Raw genomic sequence first — 27,016 nt, forward strand, 5'->3', positions numbered from 1 at the left:
CTTTTACTGCTTTTGTAATACTTACTGATTTTCTGTAGTCTTTTTAGACTACGTGTAAACGGATATAGAGACATGATGAAGACATTTTTGATTTCGTAAATTATTGCAATCTTATATTTTGTCCTCGTACTTGGAAAAAATTCCCCAGGATGTGTGATATTAGTGTCAATAAAGGAGCCGACAAACAGCTCATGTTGGACGGGACAGTCATTTACAGCAGCTATTGACAAATGGATTTAGACCTGAGATCTTTTGAAATATCAAATCACAGACATTCTTCAATTGTCCCATTTCGTTTTTCATGCAAGCTATGATCCAACTTTAATTAAGGTGTCGTGGCCTTAGAGTTACAGACATGGGGAAATGACAACACTAATATAAAGACCATGCTAAGTGAATGACAGTACAATATGAGGTTGTTAATATGGATCTATTTGTTTATGTGTGTGGGTTGATTTCGAGGTTGTGGATAGGGGAGGAGAGCTGCCTTATCATTTCCTAATGAAACATTTTAGGCTGATTTTTTAATTAAAAATCACATCACTGTCTCTTAGCTATTTACCATTTATCTACTTTTCCTCCTTTGTAACTATATAAAAAGCTCTGATGATAGAGCTCAGCTAATGATAGCACTGACGACCTGCGGGTGCAATGTCTGACTTATGGTCACTGATTTTAGCTTTGTACTGAAGGTCAGGCCAACAGAAATACATGCGAGGGCCATAAATGTGAAGAGCACAGAGACAATAGACACATGAGGTCATTGTGAATTTAAATATTGCTTTGACAGAGTTGCAGGAAGAAATTTAAAGGGATAGTTCACCCCAAAATTAAAATTATCCCATAATTTACTCACCTTCAAGCCATCCTAGGTGTATATGACATTCTTCTTTCAGACAAATACAATCAGAGTTATATAAAAAAATGTCCTGGCTCTTCCAAGCATTATAATGGCAGTTATAATAAAGGCCTTCTGAAGTGAATCGATGGGTTTGTGTAAGAAAATGATCCACTTTTAAAACTTTATAAAGTAAAATATCTACACTGTAAAAAAAATCCCGGCAGCTGTGGTTGCCAGAACTTTACCGTAAAAAATACGGCAGTAACGTTTTAGGTTTACAGCACCATATAATTTAAAGGTTTATAATGTAATAATTACGGTTAAAAAATGTTTTATTTTACAGTTCAAAACCGTATAATTTAAAGGTTTATATTGTAATGATTATGTTTACTGTAAACAATTTATGTTAAAAAAACATGTTTCATTAACTGAAATAATGTTAAACAATACTAATATATAGAAGGTGCTCAGTGTCATTCACACAAACACTAAACACCATCATGGTAAAACACATGAAATTTAAAAAATGCAATAAACATTAATTTAACAACATCAGATGTAACATAAAACCCTAATGTACATAACTGATTAGAAAAAACAAAGAAGAAACATAGTTATTGCAATGAAAATACATCAAATGCGAAGTGTTACGCGGGGAATTCTGGGAATGTCAATTTACGGGTTTTCACTGTAAATTACACAATGACTTGTTCTTTTTCACTCCCAAAAACTGTACATTTAACAGTATTTTACTGTAAAATGAAATGTAAGGTTAGATCTATTACAGTTATTCACCGTATATAGTACGGAAACTTTCTGTTAACCAATTAACTGTTTTTCACCGTAGCATACAGTAAAATACCGTTTTTAATTTTTTACAGTGTAGCTTCCGGTGGACCGCCTTCCGTATTTAAAGGGTAACTTCAGTGATTTAGCATTAGGCTTTGTATCAGTAGAAACCCGGTAGTATATTCAAATTATGGTACTTTCCCCCCTCATATCCCCCTGAGACGAGAGAATTATGCATTTTATTTCTGTAAAATTTCCTTCGATGACGCAAATATCGTTATTTTGCCTCATCTGAGGATTTTTTTGGCCAGAGGCTAAAACTACAGCCACTAGATGGAGCTGTTCCGCATGTTATCAACCCGCCCATAGGGGAGAGATCTCACGCACAGCATGTAAGACACAGACGACCGCACGGACAATCATAATAACGGAGCGCGGTGCAGAGTAAAGTGAGTTGGCGTTTCTCAATGTCAAGGAAGGATCCTCGGAAGACAGCATTCCGAGGATGCTATGTCATCGACATCCGTCGAAGGACTGTTCCAATGTCGAGGATCCTCGGAATTTCAACCAAGGTCTGAGTCCTTCGTTCGAAAAATATGCCATATACAGGAAAGGATGCATACGTGTAGCCTTCGCGCTCTTCGTGCTCTCAAATCACCCACAATCCTATGCGCGCAGCTTTGCTATCTTGTTCAAAAAATACAAAATATCGGACGTTGGCGGAGTCGGAGCGTTAACGGGGCAATATGCTTTCAAGTGTAAGTATTTACGTTACCAAACATTTGTTATAACCGTAGTAAATATAAGTAAAGTTTACCATTTAAATGCCAGTACAAATTACTACCTGATATTATACAAATTACATTATTGATGGCTAACGGACCTTTTCACTGACTTAATGACGCAATGACGTGCACTTGCTAGCCTGTTCCATGTACGCGTTCTCCGAATGCTAAAGAGGAGGCTTGCCTAGCCTCTGCAGGAAGTGACTTGGAAGGACCAGTCCTGCAGAGGAAGTATCCTTGACATTGAGAAACACCTACTGTTTCAACTTTTCAATGAATTCCTGTGATAGTTTAGCTTCCATATGCGATCTGAAAACGTGCCAGACTGGCGCTTAACGTTACCTCAGCTCCACGTGATGAAGGAAATCTGACACTGCTGCGTCTGTTACGTGACTTTCGTTCGGCTCACTCACACTTTATTGAAAAGACACGTTCAGTTTTTAATTGTAGTGTTTATTCTCTAACTGAACGAAATGATTGTATTACTATGAAGATCAAAACGACGGTGTACGGAGTGGCCTCATAGGGCAGCGAAGCAAGTGCATTCTGGGAGTTGTTGTCTCCACATGAGACAAAAATACATTTTCTGTCTTTTCTCAGTCTAGAAGGCACCAAATTCAAAAATAATTTCACATTTCTACTGCATAAATTACCCAGTTTAAATACACAGCTTAATGCTAAATCACTGAAGTTACCCTTTAACTTGCAAAGAAAGTGTAACGCCTCTCGCAGTTCAAAATGCATACGCTCCGTCCGATGTCATACGCCATGCCAGTTACCCTTTTTTCGTAAGTTGAATACGGAAGGCGGTCTGGCGGAAGCTAGATATTTTACTTTAGACAACTAGCTGTGAATCAGTTCTCTTTAAAACTGTTGAAAATATATGGGAGACTGGGGCTAGTTTTCACATTTATTACTCAATTGATTGTTTTCTCATTTTATTGTCAGTTTATTGTACAAAGTCAATTTCGTTATTTAATGTTTTTTTTAATTAAACAATAAAATGACATAAAAACTCAAAAATGAACAGACATTTCCAACAGAAATTCTAAACAATAAATTGTATAAAATTAGAATATGCTAAAACATGTGACGACCTGCCTTGACTGACATCTAAAAAGTTTTCCTGAGAACACAGTTCAAATACTTTCACTATATAGTTGACTCTTGTCTGAATTGGAAACATTTTCATTTAAATCATTCCTGTTTTCATCTTTTTGTCAAACAAAGCATTGCATAAAAAATGCAAAGAGCAGAAATGAGGAACTGCAATTGCAGCAACAGACTCTCAGCAATACATTTAGTAAATTCTGATAAGAGCATATACAGAGTCAACTTAATAGTGATGCATTTAAAATTGGGAGATTCTGTCAGTGGCTTTGTATGTGCCGGACAGCTTTGTGGAGCGGCACTGCTGATAGCATAAAACACTGGCACTAAATGTCCTCTCAGAGATAATTTCCGCCATTATATATCGTTGAGCATGATATTGAAGTCTAGCTACAAAGTGCCAATATTATATTCTGTGAAGCACTTCATAAAGTCCAAAACAAAGACAGTCTGTGGAGTCATTGTGATGTATTATATAGAGTAATTTCACTGCAGATGAATCCTTAGTGATGTACCCAAATCTTATTTTTATTAATTCAGTTGTCCTTTCATTCTCACATTGTGTCTCATGTGTATTGCAAATGTATAGAACTCATAAGTCTGTTCAATTCCACTTTGGCAACTGCTTTGTAAGCTCTCCAAGGCCTCTGACCCTGACTGTTCAGTGCTGTATATGACGTCAGGTTACATTATGCTGAGGACAAGGCCTTCCCGACATAAAAGTGGATAGAGTCAGGCCCTATTATGAATATATTCATGTGTGCTAGAGAGCTTAGCAACACAAAAAAAATTAAAAGAATATACTGCAAAGGCCTTCGGGGCCTTGCAAATACCCACAGGTACCAGATCATCACCCCAACCTTTGCTTTTAGTCATAACAGTCCAGGAAGTGGAAAAAGACAATTAAAGCTGGCATTTACCAAGGGCTGCCTCATAAATCACAATGCCAACAACGACAGGCCCCCAATTTCATAACTACACAGGTTCTTTTGGCAGACTTCTACTATCACTCGACAATCTGAAATAAAACAGATTGTAGTAATGTTAGTTTGTGTGGGAAGAAGGAGGCGGGAACCGGCGAACGTTCAACATACTTTAATAAAATAAACGAACACAAAATGAAAGTAAAACGACTGCCGCGCACACACATAACAAAACGAAAACAAAACACAAATTAAAATCCAGGCCTGGTCCTCTCTCGTCCTTCACTGTCGTCGCTCCTACTTTATACTCCCGTCACTCCTCCGTGAGACACGAGGTCGACGGCACGCAGCTGGCGCTCATCATCACTAATGGCCGCGGCCTCGTCCCGCTCTCACGGTCCCTCGGCCCCGCTGCTCGCCACACAGATGCTCTCATCTATAACTTACAATACATACTGGAACACCATATCATTAGAGAGTTGTCATCGGTGTTCGCATTCTCAACTATCTCGACGATTGGCTGTAGTAAAAACACAGCAATAAACTCAAATAAAATACACCCAAAGAACTGCTAAAGAACCACTGAAGCACCAAGATTGGTGCTAAACAGCACTTAAAGTGGTTCCCCTATGATTAAGAGCTAAGAACCACGTTTAGTGCCATATAGCACCATTTTTCTAGAGTGTATAGATGCAGGAGATCACAAGGGAAACATAATCCCAAGACGACATGGAACAATGAACCGAAGAAACTTAGGGCTTAAATACAGAGGGAATAATCAACGTAACAGCGAACAGGTGTGGAACTCAAATCAGTAACTATCAATGACAGGGAACACATGGCAAACTGAGAACAGGGAAAACGAAACCACAGACACGGCTTATGCCGAGTTCAGACTGCACGATTTTCAAACTTGTCGGATCACTGTTCTTTTCACACTGCAAGACTACCTGGGCCAGCATTCAGTCACTGTTGTGTTCACACTGCACGATGGATCAGCAACAGGAGGTTTCACACTGCATGACTGTCTCCGGTGTGCAGACTACAGGGAGTGCAGAATTATTAGGCACGTTGATTTTCTGATCATATTTTTTTTCCAGGCACATTTAACCAATTCCAAACCACAGTAATCCTAATAACTACTATTGATTTAGTATTTAATAATGTATAAGTGATATATAATTGTTCATGAAGGCTGGAAATGAAAATCACCTTATATTCAGGTGTGCAGAATTATTAGGCATGTTTTCTTTTACAGATAAATTGAGCCAAAAAAGAGATTTAACTATTTTAAAAGTATTAAATGCCCATGAGAAGGATGCAATACTAATGCAATACTAGACATTGCAGTTAAGGCATGACCATTGGACAGTGAAATGCTCGTTGGGTCAGCAGGATCTGACAAAAACAGGTGGTGAAGAAAAGACACCTGTTAACTGCATTAGTATTGCATTAGTATTGCATCCTTCTCATGGGCATTTAATACTTTTTGACTTTTCAGTCTGAGTTAAATCTCTTTTTTGGCTCAATTTATCTGTAAAAGAAAACATGCCTAATAATTCTGCACACCTGAATATAAGGTGTTTTTCATTTCCAGCCTTCATGAACAATTATATATCACTTATACATTATTAAATACTAAATCATTAGTAGTTATTAGGATTACTGTGGTTTGGAATTGGTCAAATGTGCCTGGAAAAAAAATATGATCAGAAAATCAACGTGCCTAATAATTCTGCACTCCCTGTACACTCTAAAAAATGGTTCTATATGGCACTAAAATTGGTTCTTGGCCGTAATCATAGGGGAACCTTTTTAAGTGCTGTATAGTACCAATTTTGGTGCTTCGGTGGTTCTTCAGCAGTTCTTTTGCTAAGGTGCTACATAGCGCCACTGACTAAGGTGCTAGCACCACTACCATATACAGAACATGTTAAGATATGGTTCTATATAGCACCATAAGTGGCTCCTCTATGATTACGACGAAGAACCACTTTTAGTGCCTTATAGAACCTTTTTACGTTTTCACAACTTATCACACGTGAGATGTGACAAGTAAACAATGCGAGATCACACGTGCATCAGACCGGATTTCTCGCGCAAGACTGTAATTGTTATTAAAAATGATAAACTGCAGAAGGTTTGTGATCCAAATTTTCTGTGCGCTGATTTGCAGCGAAAAGGAGAAAAAGCAAAAAGATTATGCCGAAGGAAATGTTTGGGGAGACACAGGGAGCAAGCATTGTGTCCTGCAAAGAGAGTTTAAGAGGTAAATAAATCATTTTGCAATGTGCTGCTGTTGCGGCTGGTCAAGCAAATGTTTGTGCTTTGTTTCTGTTTGATAGAATTGTAAATATATCTATTAAAATACTGATATTCTGGTCTATAACTCCTCCCGAAACCTCCCGCTGCCCTGTTTTTCACTGTGTCATTGGCTGTAGGTCGTCGCTGATGTCATTTTTGGTCAGAACTCATTTCACACCGCAGGATTTTGAATCGCCACAAGTCCAGATATTTAGCATGCCAAATATCTGACAGGGATTCTCTCATATCGCGTCTTTGATCATTCACACCGTGTGATTGTCACTCACGTGCACTAGCACCGATTTGCCTATAATTTAGGGAATTTGTCTGCAATTTCCCAAAACCTGTCGGCGAGTCAAAATCGGGTCTAAAATCGGACAGTGGGAACTCTGTATAAGATTAAGCCAGGATTAGGCCTTAAATTGGGTGCACACTGTGCGATTTTGGCCACGATTTGGCCGTCTGAGACAAATTTTGCAAATCCTAAAAGATTCCTCTGATCCTTGGCTAAAATCTGATTGATCAGATTTTGATCGTTAGTTTGGCATGTTTAAACGCTGCGATCAAATTTTCAGAAGATTTGGCACACAATCCTGCAGTGTGACTTCTCCTATGACGACTGTCAAATTATCTTCGTTTTTCAAGACAAACTATGACCAAAATGAGCACTTGAGTTTTCTTTGTAGCCACCATTTCAATCCTGCGTGTAATGCAGCTCACTGTCACCGAACGCATCATTGATTGATGATATAAAACTCTGGACGAGTTTTCATACGTGCGTCCGTTTTTAGCGCACCTTGACTATCGTACAGTGTGACATGGCTTACAGCGGGTATCATGTTCGTACAGTCTGACAAGGAACAATCGTAAAGGACAATTATAAATCGCACAGTGTGCACCCGGCTTTAGTTCAATTAGGACATTTCAGTAGCTTTTATAAACATGCCTTAGAAAAAAAACATTACTGATGTGCATCTTGAGACAAAACAATGGCACTGACATGTTATAATGCCTTATGCCAGTGCAAGTAGCTTTCAGTAAAAACAGCTCAAATGTATTTTAGTCTAGCTTAAGCCTCGTCTGTGAAACCAGGGGAAAGAAACTAAACAGATTAAAGCATAATCCTAACATACTCAAGTAAAGTGAAAATTCTCCAAATGATAAGTCATACAGTTACTCAAATACTGTTCACACCTGAATATGAATTATTTTGGAAAACTGTTATAAACAAAGCAATATTTCTTTCAAAATAAAAAGGTGAGAAAATGATAAAACATATTTTCCTGGCTCTCAGAAACTCAGATTCTGTCAAATCAGCCCCCTCTGTGTTTATTTAATTAGTCTGAATTCACCATGCAGTTCCATGATTGAAGTGTCGGTCAAGCAGCAGTCTGTTGACTTAAGTAAGATGAGAAAAGAGGGACGGGGGTGATGATTTATTTTTTTTATCTAGCAGCTTCATGATTGAAGTGTCGGTCAAACTGCAGTCTGTTGGCTTAAAGTGATAGTTCACACAAAAAATGAAAATTCTGTCATGGAATATTCACCCTAATGTTGTTCCAAACCCTGTAAGACTTTTGTTCATCTTCCAAATTTTCTGAAGAGACACAATCGCTTTATATGATGAAGAGATTGAATTTAGGCTTTTATTCATAAACATTCATCAACTCATCAAACATCAGTTGTGATAAACAGAAGCTCAAGCATATTCGCTTGAAGTGCAAGAACCAATGAGGTTCATTCTCGTGTGTTATGCAGCACATTTGAGCTTCAGCAAGAATCAATGAGGTTCATTCTCGTGTTACGCAGCAGGTTTGAGCTTCTGCAAGAACCAGTGAGGTTCATTCTTGTGTTACGCAGCACGTTTGAGCTTCCTCAAGAACCAATGAGGTTCATTCTTGTTTTACGCAGCACGTTTGAGCTTCCTCAAGAACCAATGAGGTTCATTCTTGTTTTACGCAGCACGTTTGAGCTTCAGCAAGAACCAATGAGGTTCATTCTTGTGTTACGCAGCACATTTGAGCTTCTGCAAGAACCAATGAGGTTCATTCTTGCTTGAAGTGCAAGAACCAATGAGGTTCATTCTTGTGTGTTATGCAGCACATTTGAGCTTCAGCAAGAATCAATGAGGTTCATTCTCGTGTTACGCAGCACGTTTGAGCTTCTGCAAGAACCAGTGAGGTTCATTCTTGTGTTACGCAGCACATTTGAGCTTCTGCAAGAACCAATGAGGTTCATTCTTGTTTTACGCAGCACGTTTGAGCTTCTGCAAGAATCAATGAGGTCAATTCTTGTGTGTTATGCAGCACATTTGAGCTTCAGCAAGAACCAATGAAGTTGGTTCAACTGACGAGCCTTCTAAGAACCGGTTTGCCTTTCCACGGGCAAGAGAGCCACCACAGAGCCAGGTCTTACGTCACTGTATACGTCTCATCTCATCAGCAACGTTAGCGAGGCAGCGGGGAACACAAACACTGAAACACACCAGGCTCTTTCAAGATGCGCAGACAATCAGCGTATGATATCAAAAGGAGTCGTATGCTCTCGTTGTCATACGGCGCTCGGTCTGCACAGCATCGATGCATCTCGAACAAGCCTTCCATCAACAATGACGAACGTTGCGTTACTATTGATTCACATGGCTTTACGATCCTACATCAGCATCAAAACACAGCGAATCCAACGCATTTGTGCAGTTCGCTGTAATTTGTATAGACAGAGATTACAATAGCAGCTATTAGCTCTATTAGCTGGTATTTCAAAAATGGCGGTCACAAGTTTGTGTTCATCTTGTTGGTCATGGTAACCCCGCCCCAGCCCCTGACGCAAGCGGTTCTTACTTCTTGACCAGCAATGTTTTGGTGCTACTTAAGAACCACTTTTCCTGGTTCGGACCTGGTGCTTTGGGCGTGGAAAGACAAAGAACTGATTTGAAACTAGGCTCTGGCTCCAAACCAGCACCAGCACTGCCTTGGTAGAAAAGGGGAAAATTATGTTAATTCTTGTGTTAAGCAGCACGTTTGAGCTTCTGCAAGAACCAATGAGGTTAATTCTCGTGTTTCGCAGCATGTTTAAGCTTCAGCAAGAACCAATGAGGTTCATTCTTGTGTTACGCAGCATGTTTAAGCTTCAGCAAGAACCAATGAGGTTCATTCTTGTGTTACGCAGCATGTTTAAGCTTCAGCAAGAACCAATGAGGTTCATTCTTGTGTTACGCAGCATGTTTAAGCTTCAGCAAGAACCAATGAGGTTAATTCTCGTGTTTCGCAGCATGTTTAAGCTTCAGCAAGAACCAATGAGGTTCATTCTCGTGTTACGCAGCATGTTTAAGCTTCAGCAAGAACCAATGAGGTTCATTCTTGTGTTACGCAGCATGTTTAAGCTTCAGCAAGAACCAATGAGGTTAACTCTCTTGTTACGCAGCATGTTTAAGCTTCAGCAAGAACCAATGAGGTTCATTCTTGTGTTACACAGCAAGTTTAAGCTTCAGCAAGAACCAATGAGGTTAATTCTCATGTTACGCAGCATGTTTAAGCTTCAGCAAGAACCAATGAGGTTAATTCTTTTGTTACGCAGCATGTTTAAGCTTCAGCAAGAACCAATGAGGTTCATTCTTGTGTTACACAGCAAGTTTAAGCTTCAGCAAGAACCAATGAGGTTAATTCTCATGTTACGCAGCATGTTTAAGCTTCAGCAAGAACCAATGAGGTTCATTCTTGTGTTACGCAGCACGTTTAAGCTTCAGCAAGAACCAATGAGGTTCATTCTTGTGTGTTACACAGCACGTTTGAGCTTCAGCAAGAACCAATGAGGTTCTCGAGGTTTATGTTTGCTGATCAATGTTTAAATGTGCTTAAATTCAATCTGTTCATAATGGAAAGCGATTGTGTCTCTTCAGAAAATCTGGACTGAACCGCTCGATTTATATGGATTATTATATGGATTAGTTTTACGATATCTTTATTAACTTTTTGAGGTGTCAAAGTGGTAGTTGCGTAGCTGTCAGTGGAGGGACAGAAATCTCTCAGATTTCATCATCATTTATCCCGAAAATGAACAAAAGTCTTATGGGTTTGGAATGACAGTGTGAGTAATTCATGACAGAAATTTCATTACTGGGTGAACTATCAAATAGTTTTGGGTGAACTATAAGTGAAATGTGAAGAGAGGGAGGGTGATGGGGATGTGAACGCCAAATGAATGTGAAGCGTTTCCCATTTATTATTATGCAAATTAATTAGTAGCCTAATATTTCTCATTTCCTTGCTGATTTGGAGTTAAGAGTAAAACCGTCCCAGACTTTTTCCTGTCCACTTTAAAAAATATATCATTATAGATTTCAGTTATTTACAGGTAAATCACATGATCAAGTTCTCTTTGCGTACCTTCAGAAGTTATAAATTGCATGGCAGTTGGGTTTTTACTAGCAGAACATTACATGAAGGAGAGCTCTCTCAGAAACATGTATATGTGTGCGCGTTGCAGTAATGGGAGCAGGTGGGACAGAAGGGTTGGTGGCAGGGGCCCAGAATACAGGGTCAAATTGAGGGAGGCAGGGGCATCAACAACAACCTTTATTTTTAACATTTTAATGAGGTGCCTGAAATAATAGCCACTTTTACTTTTTTTTTTACACCGACACACATTAAATACATTTTAACCATGCATATATTTCAAATGCAAAGGTCATTTGAGCTTCATATGAAAAAACATTATAAAGTATTAGAGAAATGGAATTTGCTCCTTTTTAACCAAAATACTGAAACACTGTCATACTGTCATGTGGTTTTCAGGTGAACAAATCGTCAGACGTCATAGATCATGCGGTATTGGCAAAAATGAATCAAGTTTCGTTTCAGTGCTTTAATGTGAAATATGTTGTTTTTGTTTTGTTTTGTTTTTCTTGACAAAGATTCTGAGCTTTGGTGTCGAATGTAACATCACTACATATCACTTCATGGCCCATGTCCATTCTCAAGACATTTGTTCAGATTTATGTAGATACAATGTATGTAGATAGCTATGCTGCAAATGGATTCTCTATTAAAGCTGCAGTCCGTAACTTTTTGCACTCTAGCGGTTAACTAACAGAACTGCATGCGTCTAGCGGAAGAACATTGCAGCCTGAGCTACTTCTCTCTGTTAATGTCTATGGCAAGTCACGCAGGGACTGTGCTCCTCCGCAGCGGTTCCTATCAGTCTGGACTGAAATAGTCCCAATATAAACACTTAATATAAGTGTACCATAATGATTCAAGGTAAGACAAAAACATGGTTTGGAAAATGAATTCATGTTGTACATTCTCATTAATTTTTTTTGTAAATCTTGAACACAAAAAAAAGGTACAGACAGCAGCTTTAAAAAGCAAGGCTGTAACCATGTCTTGACCATTGGACGGGGACAAAAGTGGTCTTTTTTCCCCCTTTTTTTTATTTAAAGAAATTACATATTTAAATGGATTTGAGGGAATAAAGAAGAAATAAGAATGGTAAAATAAGTTTTAGATCTAATTATAGCATGTAGTTGTGGAGTAATCCATTTAAACTCATGTTAGTATATCTAATATGTCAAAATTTGTATTAAAATAAAATAAAAAATATATAAAAAATATTTTTTTTGTCTAGTCACATTCGGTTATGAATGACATTTAAATTATTGCGTATTTTCAATTCAAAATAGCGAAATTATAATTAAAAAGTTAAGTAATTTGCATCACTGTTACTGTGGGTCATTAAATGTATCCATCGTAAAACAGTTGTCAAAAATTAAACGTTTAGCTACTTATATCTTAACACGCACGCACTCTTTCACTGTAAAAACTAAAAGCGCCACGTTGGAATTCACCCTCATCTTCAGTGAACATTCAGCCCCACCTTCTTTGATCTGATTGCCCATCATTTTGACATTGATGAGCATTATTAGACCGTTGAGGCAGACCAGACAAATTGTTAACAGTTTGCCATCTTAACAACAAACGTGTGTAATGGAGAGCACTTGTTCCCCTACAGACTTGTCCCCTATAGTGGTTACGTCCCTGTTAAAAAGATATCTCACTAAAGAGTAGAACATGTTTATGTTTGGCATGTCTTATGTCTACTGCCTTTTGAAACATCCCCTAGGGTTTCACGGTGCTTACACAGCAAGGCTGCTGTTATTACAGGGAAGTTACTCATTGAGCATTCCTTCTCGTTCTTTAAGGATTTTCATTTTCAAGGCCCCAAAGGTGTTAACATTAGTTTAAGAGGAGAACATTGTTTGTGTCGGCATGTACTCATATGCTCCGAGTCAGCTGCTGCACTTGACAGTGACAAATTATTAATTAAATGTGACCGATGTACCATGCAAATGTATGTACTGTAGCAAGCAAAATGTGTCTGGTGTCTGTCCACAGATCACACCAGGCAGCAAGGCAGCAAGCGGAAACCTCAATCAGGGTGACATTATTACCGCGATTGATGGGGTTAGCACTGAAGGCATGACCCATCTGGATGCCCAAAACAAGATAAAGGCAGCCACCACCAAACTCGTCCTCACCATGCAGAGGTAAACCTCAACAATAATGTGTTCAGACTTCAGAGGACCACCTGAACACCTTTTGATGCTTTTTATGTTTCTGAACATTCCATTTCTTTACACTTCTTTTATTTACTCCAAACTAAACTCCCTTTTTAAGCCTGTCCACACCAAGAATGATAACTATATTAGCAACCACACTGATACACAATAATGTTCTGTTTTGTCTGCCGCTTTAAATGCTCAAACTCTTTAAAGCAGGATGGATTCTGATTGGCTGTCAGAGTTTTTATCATTTATTAGCTGGAAGAAAAAAACACCACTGTGAAGGTGACTCCAATGATATCATTCCTCTCTGCCATTATAGTTATAGTTGTGGAGTGGACTATGCTATTCTTTTAAATTTAGAAGTTTTTTTTAAGACTATGTCGTTATCATTATAGTTTTTGTCCTTGGTGTGAACAGGCCTTTAGTCTTTCCATCTGATGATTTTCCATTATGTTTGTGATGAATGGGTTTGGTGAATGGGTTTTCTTAAGAGGGCATCAGCAATGCATCTCATTTACTTTGGGAGCAGTCAACTCTGGCAAGCAATACAAGTTCTCTGCAATTACACAGCTCGTTCATGAGGGATATAAGCAGTTGAGCTGACTCAAACTATGAGTGATGGTTAGCATACAAATATGCAGACAGGACAATAGAATTTAAAAAAAAAGTGTCTGTGAAAAATCACCTGGGTCTTGTGTAGTCCTTCAGGTTGCCAGCATGCATAAATTAAAGGCATTGATGTTTAGAAGGTAGGGGAAATTACATTCGGAAGGCTTTCCACCTTTTTAATATAGTTTTATTAATTTAGTATGGACACCCCAAAGCCTCTATCCGAAAGAAGATTAGGTCCTTTCATGTGGCCACCTGCACTACAGCAAAGGGAAGAAATGTTTCTCACAAAGATACCTTGGCTACCCTGTGACATTTCTTAATGCTGGCTCCAGTGTTCACTTTTATAAGCTACTTCTCCTCTCCATCTTTCAGTCGTGAGTGATCTTCAGAATCTTGATTCTCCTTATTTATTGACAGCATACACATTTATTGGTTGGAAGAGGCTGAATGTTCCTTTCACATAGAGATGTTAGTATTATTGTATGTTATATTAGCTGTATTTTATTTGATATAACATATTTATCATTGACAGATTTATGTAATTTTGCACTACCTTTCCTTGCTCCTCTCCAGTCAAAAGCATCTCAGGAGGATTGACAGGGTGCACATGTATTTCCCCTGGACTTCTATACTGCAGCAATGCTGCTTTTGTTTTACAAGAGCACTTACTTGGAGGTCACTCAATGAGTGCTCCTTCTCATTGTTGAAGGATTAAAGACCCCAAACATAGTAATTTCATTGGTTTAAGCAGTTTTTGTATTGATTTATCAACCACTCTACAAACCTGGAATGTTGTCAGTTCCTGACCACATTGATTATAGGCCTCGTGTCTCTGATTTCAGGAAAATTGTTTCTTTGAAAGATTTTTGATGAGCAGTTAAGTGCTGTTCTTTCCCTTTACATTTCTGCCTGATACACTACCATTCAAAAGTTTGGGGTGTGTAAGGTTTTTAATGTTTTTGAAAGAAGTCTCTTATGCTCACCAAGGATGCATTTATTTGATAAAAAAATAAATACATTAATATTGTCAAATACTATTACAAATTAAATTAACTTGTAAAATATTTTAAATTCCAAAGTTGAATTTTCAGCATCATTACTCCAATCTTCAATGTCACGGGATCCTTCAGAAATCATTCTAGTGTGCTGATTTAGTGCTCAAGAAACATTTCTGGTTATTATCAATGTTGAAACAGTTGTGTTCCTTAATTCCAGACATTTTTTCAGTATTCTTTGATGAACAGAAAGATCAAAATAACAGAAGGCTTATTTATTTGAAATAGAAAATGTCTTTATTGTCGCCTTTTTCATCACCTCTTTCATAATAGCTTTTACTATATGTGACCTTGGACCACAAAACCAGTCAAGTCGCATGGGTATATTTCCCAACAATACATTGTATTGGTCAAAATTATCCATTTTTCTTTTATGCCAAAAATCATGAGGATAATAAGTAAAGATCATGTTCCATGAATATATTTTGTAAATGTATATATATACGGTAGGACATTTACAAAATATATATATATATATAAATAAGTAGTAGAATGCCTTGCCAAGGACTCTATTTGGACAACTTCAAAGGCGATTTTCTTAATATTTAGATTTTTTTGCACCCTAAGATTCCAGGTTTTCAAACAGTTGTATCTCGGCCAAATATTGGCCTATCCTAACAAACCATATATCAATGGAAAGCTTATTTATTCACATCAATTTAGGAAAAAATTTTATGAAAATTTCCCTAATGACTGGTTTTGTGGTCCAGGGTCACATATAGGAGCAGAATAACATGTTGTGATACAGTTTTTATTATTATTAATTTTATCTTATTTTTCCTTTAATCTTCTTAAATATAGTTCTGACTCACTATATCACTACAATAAATTAACAATGCAAGTCTGATGTTTTGCATTATTGACCTTGGCTTATGAATTCTGTACTCTTCCCAGGTCGAGACGTCCTGCTCCTGTACCCACAGCCACACCAAGAATGGACTCACCCATGCCAGTTATCCCTCACCAGAAGGTAAAGTCAAGTTTTGTCCATCTGAAATGTTCTTTATCCAGTGTATGCATGTTAAACTGGTTGATGTCTGATAGGTGTATCAGTGTGGTGTAAAATATAACTCCAACATTCTGACATTTTTATTTTATTAATTTTTATTTAATTCATATTAATTTTGAAGTAAACTCAATGGTCGTTTTTGGTTATAGGCAAGCCATTTCTTTATAATCATCTCCATCAGTCATGGGAGTTTCCAAGCCATATCACAGAGAGGGGGACTGTGAAAACACACATTCTCTGTAAAGCTGACACTTAACTCCCTCTACAGGCATTTGTTGGTCAAGCAAGAATAAGCACATCATATGAAATCCTCATTAGTTTCCCACTGGTCTAATTTTCATTTGCATTTTTGTTGCTAGATGAATTCTGTTTGATGTTTTTGTGTGCTTCTACATGCCTCATTTGCCTCTTTCCTAAACATCTCTTTTTGTCTATGCCATGCCATTTTGGGCTAATGGTTCATTTTTTAGTCTTTAATTATTTATTTTATACTAAGGAAACCACGGACACTGAGGAAGGAGAAGATGATGAGAAACCAGTCAAAAGATATGGCATCCTCTTGGCCAAAAAACCTTCCAAAAAGTCTCTTATTCCAAACATTGAGAAGCAACCTCAGGAGAATGTAATTCATTCTCCTGCTAAAAGCCCTGTCCCCACTCTTTTGTCATTCGGCCAAGGGGCAAAAACCACCCCAAACCAGGGGGGACAGTATAATTCTCCTATAGGCCTGTATTCAGCAGAAACTTTAAGGGAAATGGTGGTCATGCAACAAGACAGTCTAAATGGCCTGCCATTGTTGGGGTAGGTAACCTTATAACGAACCCACAAATCTGTATCTTCATGAGCAATTCCACCAAATCTGCTTTAACAAACTAGTTGCTAGTGCTCACTTCTCACTAACGGCTCACAGAGGCATTGGCCAGCCTCACCTGTATCCCAGCAGTACTTTTAACAAATCTGTGGCAAAGAGTACTCAGAACATTCCATCCTCACCCCTGCACATTCTGCACTTACATGTAGCGGATCAGCTGGGAATGTACTTGGCAAAAGGCGGACCAGTGGTCCATCAGGCTCACCTGACCCGCTGGCATGCAACACGAGCAAGGCCTGGCAAAGTTGGATCTGTATCTAAGTTAGCTGTTTTCAAATGACAACATACTACAGTTATTTTAGTCGTGTCAGAGCTACATCTCTTGCGATTAGAAGAGGTTTGCTAAGCTTGAAGTTGAAGAAGGAGCTTTCACCTTTTTTTATATATGTTTTATCATTTATTAGCATCATAACTCTCCTAAGTCTGCTCTCTCAAAACATGTGAGCAAATTCCCACAGGCCCCGAGTAATGAGCCGCAATTGATCTTGGGTGCAAATGTGTGCTCGTTGGCTCTTTTAATGTGCTCAGAATGTCACAGCTCCTGTAATAGTATATCCCAAAAGAAGTCCTACCGAAGTGATGCCGTCACGCATCCTCTATTTGCAGCTCACAGGAACAGAATTCCCGCTATGCAACATCACATGCACAGCTAAGCAGAGCATGTGCGTCCATTGACTGTTAATTTGGTGACTCGAGTGGTCTGATATTGTACGCTACACTCTAAACTTTGATTCTTGTTGTCATGCAACTAGAAAGACACATCTTTGAGTTGTGATTGGTTCAGTGGTATTTTAGTATTATTATAGTATTTGTTAGAATTTTGACTTAGCTTTTATTTGAATATTTTCAGATGTGAAAGTTTTAGTAATATTGCTAGTAAAAATGCACTTTTGTGTCATGTTTTTTTTTCTATTAAGCTTTAATTTATTATTTTAGTTTTAGTTGAGTTTAACTTTATATACAGTTGCAAAAAAAGTATGTACCGCTTGCAGAATCTGTCAAATGTGAATAATTTTAACTAAATAAGAGAGATCATACAAAATGCATGTTATTTTTTTATTTAGTACTGTCCTGAATAAGATATTTTACATACATTTTTTTTACATAGTCCACAAGAAAAAAAACCTGCTGAATTTATTAAAATGACCCCGTTCAAAAGTTTATGAACCATTGATTCTTAATACTGTGTGTCGTTCCCTGGATGATCCACACCGTTTTATTTGTTTTGTGATGGTTGTTCTTGAGTCCCTTGTTTGTCCTGAGCAGTTAAACTGTCAAATGTTCTTCAGAAAAGTCCTCCTGGTCCTGCATATATTCTTCAGTTTTCCAGCACTTTTGCATATTTGAACCCTCTCCAGCAGTGACTGTATGATTTTGAGATCCATCTTTTAACAACTACTAAAAAAGGTTCAAAAACATTCACTGATACTCCAGAAGGAAACACAACGCATTAAGAGCCAGGGGGAGAAAACTATTGGGGGGGGTGGGATGGGTATGTGAACTAACACCAATATATTCAAATATATTCAGATTTAAGGTGCAAGTTCTTAGGAAATATTGAAGCAGTTTGCATTCTTTGTTAATGTTGTTTTTTCCCTGCTAATTTACATGGACGTGGATCCATTATCATTCAACACTGCCAAATCAAGGCTAACACTGCCTCTTTTGTCTGTCTTTTTTTTTGTCTATATTTTCCTCTATGTCGTCCCAGGTCATTGCCAACACAGCTGCCAAGTCAGTAACAGATTTTGAATACAAAATCTCCAGAGTTGCGTGTGAATCAGTGTGCTCTGAAGCATGGCCACATGTCGTACCGTGGTTGTGGTTTGCATGCTTACATTTTTTTAACTCCTGAATGTTCAAAAGCTATTTTGAACAATTTGACATTTCAGACCTGATGAAATGTTAAATGCTTTTGAGTGAAGTATTTCAACTGGATAAATCTATAGTTGGGTTTTGGTTATAGTTTTATTGGTCAATGCATCGTTGCATGATGTAATATCATATGTTGTTGAAATATCATAATGGGACCTATTGCATGCCATGTCTTTTACACTTTGGATGTTGTGCTTCAGACATGGTACTTTTTAAAAATTAGAATGTAAAACAAGAAATTAAAAGTTGGTGTAAAAAAATTTGAACTAATTAGAAAACTGTAGTATTGTAAAACTCAATGCTGTTTAATGATATTAAGTAAGGTAAGTCAAACATACATTGTTCTCACTGTCTCTCTGTTTTCACTCATATTTCTGCCTCCTCACCATCATCCACTCTCCTCTACACTATCGTACCCTGAACACTCCCTCACCTGAACTCTTACAGCCAAGAATATGTTCCCAGCTTCAACCCCATTGCACTGAAGGACTCAGCTTTGTCCACTCACAAGCCTATTGAGGTGAAGGGTCCTGGTGGGAAGGCTACTATCATCCATGCTCAGTACAACACTCCTATTAGTATGTACTCTCAAGATGCTATTATGGATGCCATTGCTGGTCAGGCCCAAGCCAGAGGAAATGAGATGAGGTAGGTCTCTGGTCATGTCCAGCACTTTTAAAATTTTACTACACTGATGCTTAGGTGAGAGCTCAGGTAGGAAAGGGATACAAAGGCCACAAAATGAACATTTAAGCCACACTACTTGAATTTCATTGCATTTGAAACAGTTTTATAATTATTTGCTAACTCTCATGGAAACAAATAAAAGTGAATGAGAACTTGGAAATCATAAAAAAGAAGTAGCCCATCATTAAAAGTGGTTCACACAACTTTCCAAATCTTCAGAAGTCATATCCTCCTGGGACCCAAGAATAGACTTTTGTCCACTGTAGTGGACATTATATTTTAGTGAATTTCTCTGACATCATACATGTCACATGTCACAGTCTGGATGTCCAGTAAAGAGCACATTCGGGGCTTTGCAGGGATACCAAATGTTTGGAGATACCATCTTCTTCTTGGTCTTTAAAAATGGCTGACATTAATGTTGAGCACTCTTATGGAAATATGATCATATTTTTTAATTATAATTTAAATCTGATTAATTTTCAAATTGTTTGTTATAAATCAACATCTCAGGAAAATGTTATGGGGTTTCTAATCAAAATATGACTTTCTGTTACAGAACAGGGCATTGATTTCATAAATGACCACTATAGTGGACACCAGGATTTAAATCATGTTTATCAGGCATTTTGGAGACATAACAAGTGAACAGGGAAAGAAATTACATATCAATATTCCTATGAAATATTAGATATTATTTTGAAAATGTTGCCAATTTTTCCTCCCATTATTACACTTCTTTTTTCATTACATGTTGCACCAAGAACACATTAATATGCAAATTAGATGCAGTGAATAGATACATTGTATTGAATGGGTAAATCCAAGTATTGTCATTTTACCCACATATTTCATAAAGTAAAATGGTATATGAATGCATTTCATTATATCTTTCATAACATAGTTCAGAATCATCTTTAAATAAAGTTTGTTTAAAAAAAACCCTGAAACCTAAAAATTGATTGATGAGTTAAAAATAAATCCCATTGTCCCAATCTCTGATTGGCAAAGCCATTGCATCACTGCAACTGCCATTAGTAATTTCGGTTCCCATAGAAACCTGAGACCTGCGCTTAGGACTGCACATGCGCATTGTCTAGCCGGATTTTTAAAAAAAAAGCTATTTGATAATAAGAAACAACATTTATGGGGCAGTTCATGTTAGATTTTGTTGCTGATTTGAAATACGTTATTTAATTGTGAGTTCGGCAAGCAGTTTTTGAGATTTCAGGATTCCCCCATTCAAATAGATAGGACTTGTGCTGCGTCCGAAATCACGTATTATGTAAGTAGATACTACATTTGAATTTGAATTAACTTTGCGGCCGTTAAAAAATTATGTTCTATATAGTATGAATGAGTGTAGTATGAATGTAATCCAGACATACTGCATTCGCCATGTTGTCATTGTCATGTGACCTACCAGCGTCAGTTGCGTCCCTTCACCTCCATTCATAAATCCTCTCCCGTGGCCTCGTGGGATAGTAAAGTGTTCATCGTGTGCACACTTCAGAATCTCGCCGGAAGTACTATTCGCCTACTGTTGGCTTATCTATTCGCCTATACTACTCTGTTGGCGTACTGTTTTTCGAATACTATATAGTAGAGAAGTATTCGATTTCCGACGCAGCCTATCTTGTATGCCCGCAATAGCTGCCCCGGAGGAGTTGCAAATATGGCCGCAGAGTGAACAGACTTTCCTTGAAAGGGACTTTGGTTTTCCATCTTTTCCATGAATTGGTCGATCCAGTACACAAAATTGGTCTGGGACGCGTTTCCCAAAAGCATCATGAGCCGAAGTATATAATTTGATCATAGGTGGTTTCTACGGTCTACTTAAGTGCACAAAGCTATTGAGAGATGTTTCATGATCCGGTACCCATGTTTTAACGACCGACTCTTTGTTATACTCTTCTATCAGAGAATAACCAGAAGATGGCAGAATTTTAATTTTTTAGTGTACTATTTCAGTGTCTACATTTTTTAAGGACCACTGCAGCAGATAAGAAGGCATATTCTTGCAATTTGTTATGAGATGTTAGGAAAAGTAAATGTATTTCCCCTCATTTCGCATCTTTATATTTACAGTGTACTGTTTTTGATTAGCGTCTATAAAACTTGCTTCAGTTTGCAGTGTTTGTAACAGTAAGAGCTCATTATTAGTCATCTAGTCTGGGCTGATTTCAGGCTTCCACAAGGTCATGTGTATCAACCTCATCTGTGCTTTTCCTCCCTCTTCTGCTTGTAATTATGGCACTCCACCCACAACCGATCACCCAACCATACCTCATCACTCAACCTCGCCTCACCCCCTCCACCTTTCCCCTCCCTCCATGCGACACGGCTCTGTCTTGTTCCCTTCCATCCCGGTTCATCATGTGATTGACAGTGGCGATGACTCCGCTGGATCTCCCTTGGCGTAAGTAGCCAACAGTCTATTTAGATCCATCACAGCTGCATTGACTCATCTCACATGTTATATTCTCTGTTAAAGGCTGATTGCATAAACACTGAAGTGGACTTTTTTGGTCATTTTTCAATTACCATGTTACACTGTTGGGAATATGTAAGTAAAGTAAATAGAGCTCAATAAAGAAAAATAAATAATCTTGTATTAAAAACGAATGAAGACAAAACCTAAAAGCAATGTTCTGAGTATATTTGCCAGGGGAGAATTACATAACATCTAACATTTTAATCTACCTTCTCCTAACATGGGAACTCTGCATACAGTTTTACCCTAACTCATTCTTGAGTCACTTCCTCCATCACAGATGTCTCACTATAATGGAACTGTAATTCCATTGCAATGCACATCTTCAAAAGGAAGCATAATGTAAAAAAGTTTGTCACTGTCCATTTATTATGATTATTGAAACTAATTATTTGATGGACCCAAATTCAGAGAACACAGATGAAAAACTGATCTTGGTCCCCCACCCTTTTCTCTCTGTTTGGTATAGTAGCTCACTTCCTATTAAAGACCCTCTTGTGGACAGTGCTTCTCCAGTCTACCAGGCCGTGATCAAACCTGATGATAAGGAGCCAGAGATGTCTGAGTGGGCCCGTCGTGCCGCCAACCTGCAGTCCAAATCCTTCCGCATCCTTGCTCATATCACAGGAACGGAGTATTGTGAGTACAGCCTTTCTTAATCACATCACTGTGTGGACTGGAAATTGGTTTGAACTGAAAGGGCTGACATGCTTTGTTTAGACGCACTGACATAAGTTGACAGCTAGTGTTCATGTGATAAAAATCCCTTTATTTTGGAGATTCGGCCTGTAAAGGGTGACTCGATTTTTATTTTTTATCTCACAGTGCAAGATCCAGATGAAGAGGCTCTTAGAAAATCAAGGTAATCCACTTTGTCTCCATATTTGCTGTCTTCAGCCTTCAAAAGAAGTAAATTTAACATACTTTTAAAAAGAGAACATATTAAGCAAATTATATACTCAAGTGCTATGTGAATGTAATGTTTTCGGACACTTAATCGAATGATATTTACAATTAAATGAAAATATATTATAGTTTAAATGTATATTACATTGTGTTCCAATTTATGAAAGTGACATATGTAGGATTTCAGTACAATAAACATTTAGATTTGAGTTTTTCAAAGAAACTGTTTTTTTTTTTTCATTTCTCATATCTGTGTCAGTCTCAGACAGGTTTGTTCAGCAGTTGTGCATAAAGTTGCATTTCAGCCACCCCTACCTAACCAAAACTCACAAAGAGAAAGGTTTACAGGGTGTATAAATACATGATACTTTTTGTATAGCTGTCCTTTTAATACAGTTAATTAGTTTGACAGAAACCTTTCTTAATAAGCCTTTTCTGGTCGAGTTCTTCTGTGCTCTAAATAACTTTATAATAACAAATCTTTCGATAATCTCTGTTCAGTTTTAGCTAAATATTAGTTGTTTTCATGCCTTTCGCAAGACATTGCACCATTTCATGCTTTTCATCTTCAGAAAATACCTTTCTTCCTCCCCATATTGCATGAGAACAGTGACTTGCTTAATAATGTGGAAAGTAGATTATATAGGTTTTCCATTTACCTAAGAAGACCTGGCAAACAACTGAACGAACCTGTCTGAGATTGATCCTAGTTATCTAAAAATATATGAGAAATAAAACAAACAAACACTTTCTTTGAAATACTAAAATCTGAATGTTTTTTGTACTCAAAAATCCTACTGACATGTCACTCGCATAATCACTTAACACATAGATGCAATTAGAAAGACTTTGTGACCCACTTAAGTATAACTTTATATGTAATTTCATGATTATTTCTATTGTATTTCTGAAAAGTGTACTGATAAATGTACTGACAAGCATTTTTGGTAACTAATATAATATAGTTTCTAATATAGTTTCTATTGAAATCTGAATGTCATGTATTGGAATATATTTGTAATTACACGTTTGTAAGGATGACGTTTCAATTTAGCACATTTAAAATATATTAACTTTAAATGTAATATTAAATAACACAATACAGTTCAAATTATAATCAAGTACTTTGCATGTTTGTCAAGACAAGAAATGTATTTGTCAAAATAAGTTTACAAATCACAGCAAAAGATTGTTAAAACATAATGATTTAAAATGTATTTTAAAGTAAAAAAAAAATTGACATTATTACAAAGTGCACTTTTTAAAAGTGTACTTCAGTGTGCTAAGAAACATAGTCAGGTAGTCTTTTAAAGTGTCCTTTTTTTAAATACTTGACACCAAGTCCAATCTATATGAATGGGGAAACTGTTAGCTATGCACACATTTAAATACAGTATATTTCAAATCTGCAACAAAATCTGACATGAACTATCCCATAAGTTGTTTCTGTGTTCCATAAGTTCTGCTCAAACAGTGTAAAAAAGGCTTATATTTCAGGCTGGACCAGCCAATGTGCAGTCCTAGGCATGCGTCTCTAGAAACTGCGAGCCATATTTTAACGACCTGATTGCATGGTCTGAAGCGCATGGCGCAGGTGCACTTAGGGTGTGTCCGAATCCACTTTAACAAAGCAAAAAACAGTCGGCGCGCCAGGTGCATGGTCCAAAAGGGTTGTACCTAGTCTCTTAATTAGTCATGGGTGTGATTTGGGCGTAACATGCAATAACCCAATCAGAGTCTCATCTCCCATTCCCTTTAAAAGTCAGTTGCGCTTGTACCATGGCAGAGTCTATATTTACATGACGGAATATAGACACCCTCAACTTGACGAGTCAGTTTAAATACATGTGTGCCACGATTGGTTAAAGGGTTAATTCACCCAAAAATGAAAATTCTGTCATTAATTACTTACCCTCATGTCGTTGGACACCCGTAAGACCTCCATTCATCTTCGGGACACAAATGAAGATATTTTAGTTGAAATCTGATCGCTCTGAAAGCCTCCATTGGCACAATGGCACGGTTCACTTTCAAGACCCTTAAAAGGTACTAAAGACGTCATTACAAAGTCCATCTCACTACAGTGGTTCTAAAATAACTTTATGAATCGGCGAGAATAGTTTTTGTGCGCAAAAAAACCCTAAATAACGACTTCAAAACACGGCCTCGTGAAGCTTCGAAGCGTTATGAATCATTGAGTCGAATCAGCAGTTTGGATCGCCAAATTTCAGCAGTTTGGCGGTTTGACACGCGATCCGAATCATGATTCGACTCACTGATTCATAACGCTTCGAAGCTTCATGAAGCCGTGTTTTGAAATCGTCATCACTATATAAGTCGTTATTTAGGGTATTTTTGCGCACAAAAACTATTCTCGCCGATTCATAAAGTTATTTTAGAACCACTGTAGTGAGATGGACTTTGTAACAACGTCTTTAGTACCTTTTAAGGGTCTTGAGAGTGTACCGTGCATTGTGCCAATGGAGGCCTTTCAGAGCCATCAGATTTCAACTAAAATATCTTCATTTGTGTTCCGAAGATGAACGGAGGTCTTACGGGTGTCGAACGACATGAGGGTAAGTAATTAATGACAGAATTTTTATTTTTGGTTGAACTGACCCTTTAAATACAGTAAGTAGCCAATTTCATTAGTCATTACTGTAAATAGGTCATTCTGATAAATGCTATGACTATCCATTTTGACATGTAGGCATTTTTATATTTATGTACACAATAATAATCTTTTACATTGTAATCCTTTTTTTATATTTAGCATGTTTGTGTGCTGCTGCGTGTCCCTGTGTGTGTAATAAGCAGAGCATGTTGTGCACCCGCCTATAGGCGCATATTACTAACGCGGCCTATAAATAATACAAAAAATACTGTGCTATTGACTTTATACCAGGTTTTTTTTGGTCAATGGCGTTTTCAGTTGCCTCAAAATGGTAACGCGCCAACAATGCGCCTAAACATGCATGAACAGATGGGCGTGAGTGCATTTGCTATTTAAACAACGTTACGCTGGACATGAAAAGGATAAGTGCGTCGTGCCTGTCGTCGCATTGCCCCAGGTGTATGATAGGACCCTGACTGTTTCTAGGGAGCTTATAATGGCAGCTGCAGTGACACAATGACTTCACCAATTGGCGATTGTCTGTTTTATTTAAAAGGCGGGGCTTATTCTGCCATATTGCATGTCGCACATTCATAATAATATGTAAGTCTTAGTATATTTAAAGTCTTTGATTCAGTCTTTGATTAAGCACACTTCTTTTTTTGGGCATTGACACAGTTTGGATGGTTGGACCATATAAAGCCCTATTAAGCATAATCATTTACACATTTTTCTTTTTTCTTTTACAGGGAGAAATTTGAATCAGAGGTAAAAGGCCCACGATTTGCCAAACTGAAAAACTGGCACCACGGCCTATCTGCACAGATCCTTAACATCCAGGGGTAAATGCCTCCCGATGTTGCTGGACAGAAGTTGATGCAACAATCAACAAAGAAACCAGAAGATGATGTAAAATGAGGGTGCAATAGGTAGAAAGGAGTAGTCTAGTGACTGGAATGTGAGTTAGAGTTATAAACTAGCCTGTAAGTGAACACACAAAGCTCCTGTTTGATGTTCATATGTCTGTTTGTTTCATGTAACTGAAACATAGTCTATAGTGCTCAGTTGTCATTTTCTTTTTCATTTTATGTTTCTCTTTTTCTTCTCTTTTGGCTGCACTGTTTATCATAAATTATTGCTGAATAATGAATTGCCTGAATGAATTGCTGATGTAAAAAAAAAAAAACTAACCCTGAGAGAAATGATAAAATGATGTACCACATCCACTGCAATACTCCACAGCACATATTGAAATACAAACCAAATGTACTATTGTTAATGTGAATAAAACATTATTACGTTTAACCAAATAAACAAAACTGTCAGTGTGACTTATTTACAAAGTCTTCTAGGATCGACTATTTTGAGTGTACTAAGTTATTTGTAAGGTAAACGGTAATACATTCCCACAAAAAAACAACAACAAACATTTCGAATTATAAAGCCAGATGTACTTCATTATTATTTGCCAAGAAAATAATGAAAGGTTGGGTCAGTAATATTTTAGTAAAAAAAAAAAAAAACATTTAATAAGGAAAGTACGGCTGCATTAAACTGATCAAAAGTGACAGTAAAGACT

The 27,016-nt window shown here is 37.5% G+C and overlaps 1 protein-coding gene across 9 annotated transcripts in view; it reads left to right on the forward strand.

The window, feature by feature from the left end:
* The window catches only part of ldb3b (LIM domain binding 3b), a 29,145-nt gene extending 2,389 nt beyond the window's left edge, over positions 1-26,756 (forward strand). For 2 of the 9 annotated variants that reach the window (XM_079801011.1, XM_079801012.1), the window contains exons 3-10: positions 13,145-13,296; positions 15,876-15,951; positions 18,573-18,595; positions 19,184-19,384; positions 21,813-21,842; positions 22,387-22,556; positions 22,743-22,779; positions 26,187-26,756. In XM_079801011.1, the coding sequence (XP_079657137.1) occupies positions 13,145-13,296; positions 15,876-15,951; positions 18,573-18,595; positions 19,184-19,384; positions 21,813-21,842; positions 22,387-22,556; positions 22,743-22,779; positions 26,187-26,283 (786 nt within the window). In that variant the 3' untranslated portion in view covers positions 26,284-26,756. Of the gene's footprint in view, positions 1-13,144; positions 13,297-15,875; positions 15,952-16,486; positions 16,792-18,572; positions 18,596-19,183; positions 19,385-21,812; positions 21,843-22,386; positions 22,557-22,742; positions 22,780-26,186 lie in introns of all 9 variants that reach the window. The other 7 variants (XM_079801007.1, XM_079801008.1, XM_079801009.1 and 4 more) reach the window with 4 other exon arrangements.
* Positions 26,757-27,016: the final 260 nt, after the last annotated feature.

Source organism: Gobio gobio (genome assembly GCF_949357685.1).
Source record: "Gobio gobio genome assembly, chromosome: 20".
NCBI classification, from domain to species: domain Eukaryota; kingdom Metazoa; phylum Chordata; class Actinopteri; order Cypriniformes; family Gobionidae; genus Gobio; species Gobio gobio.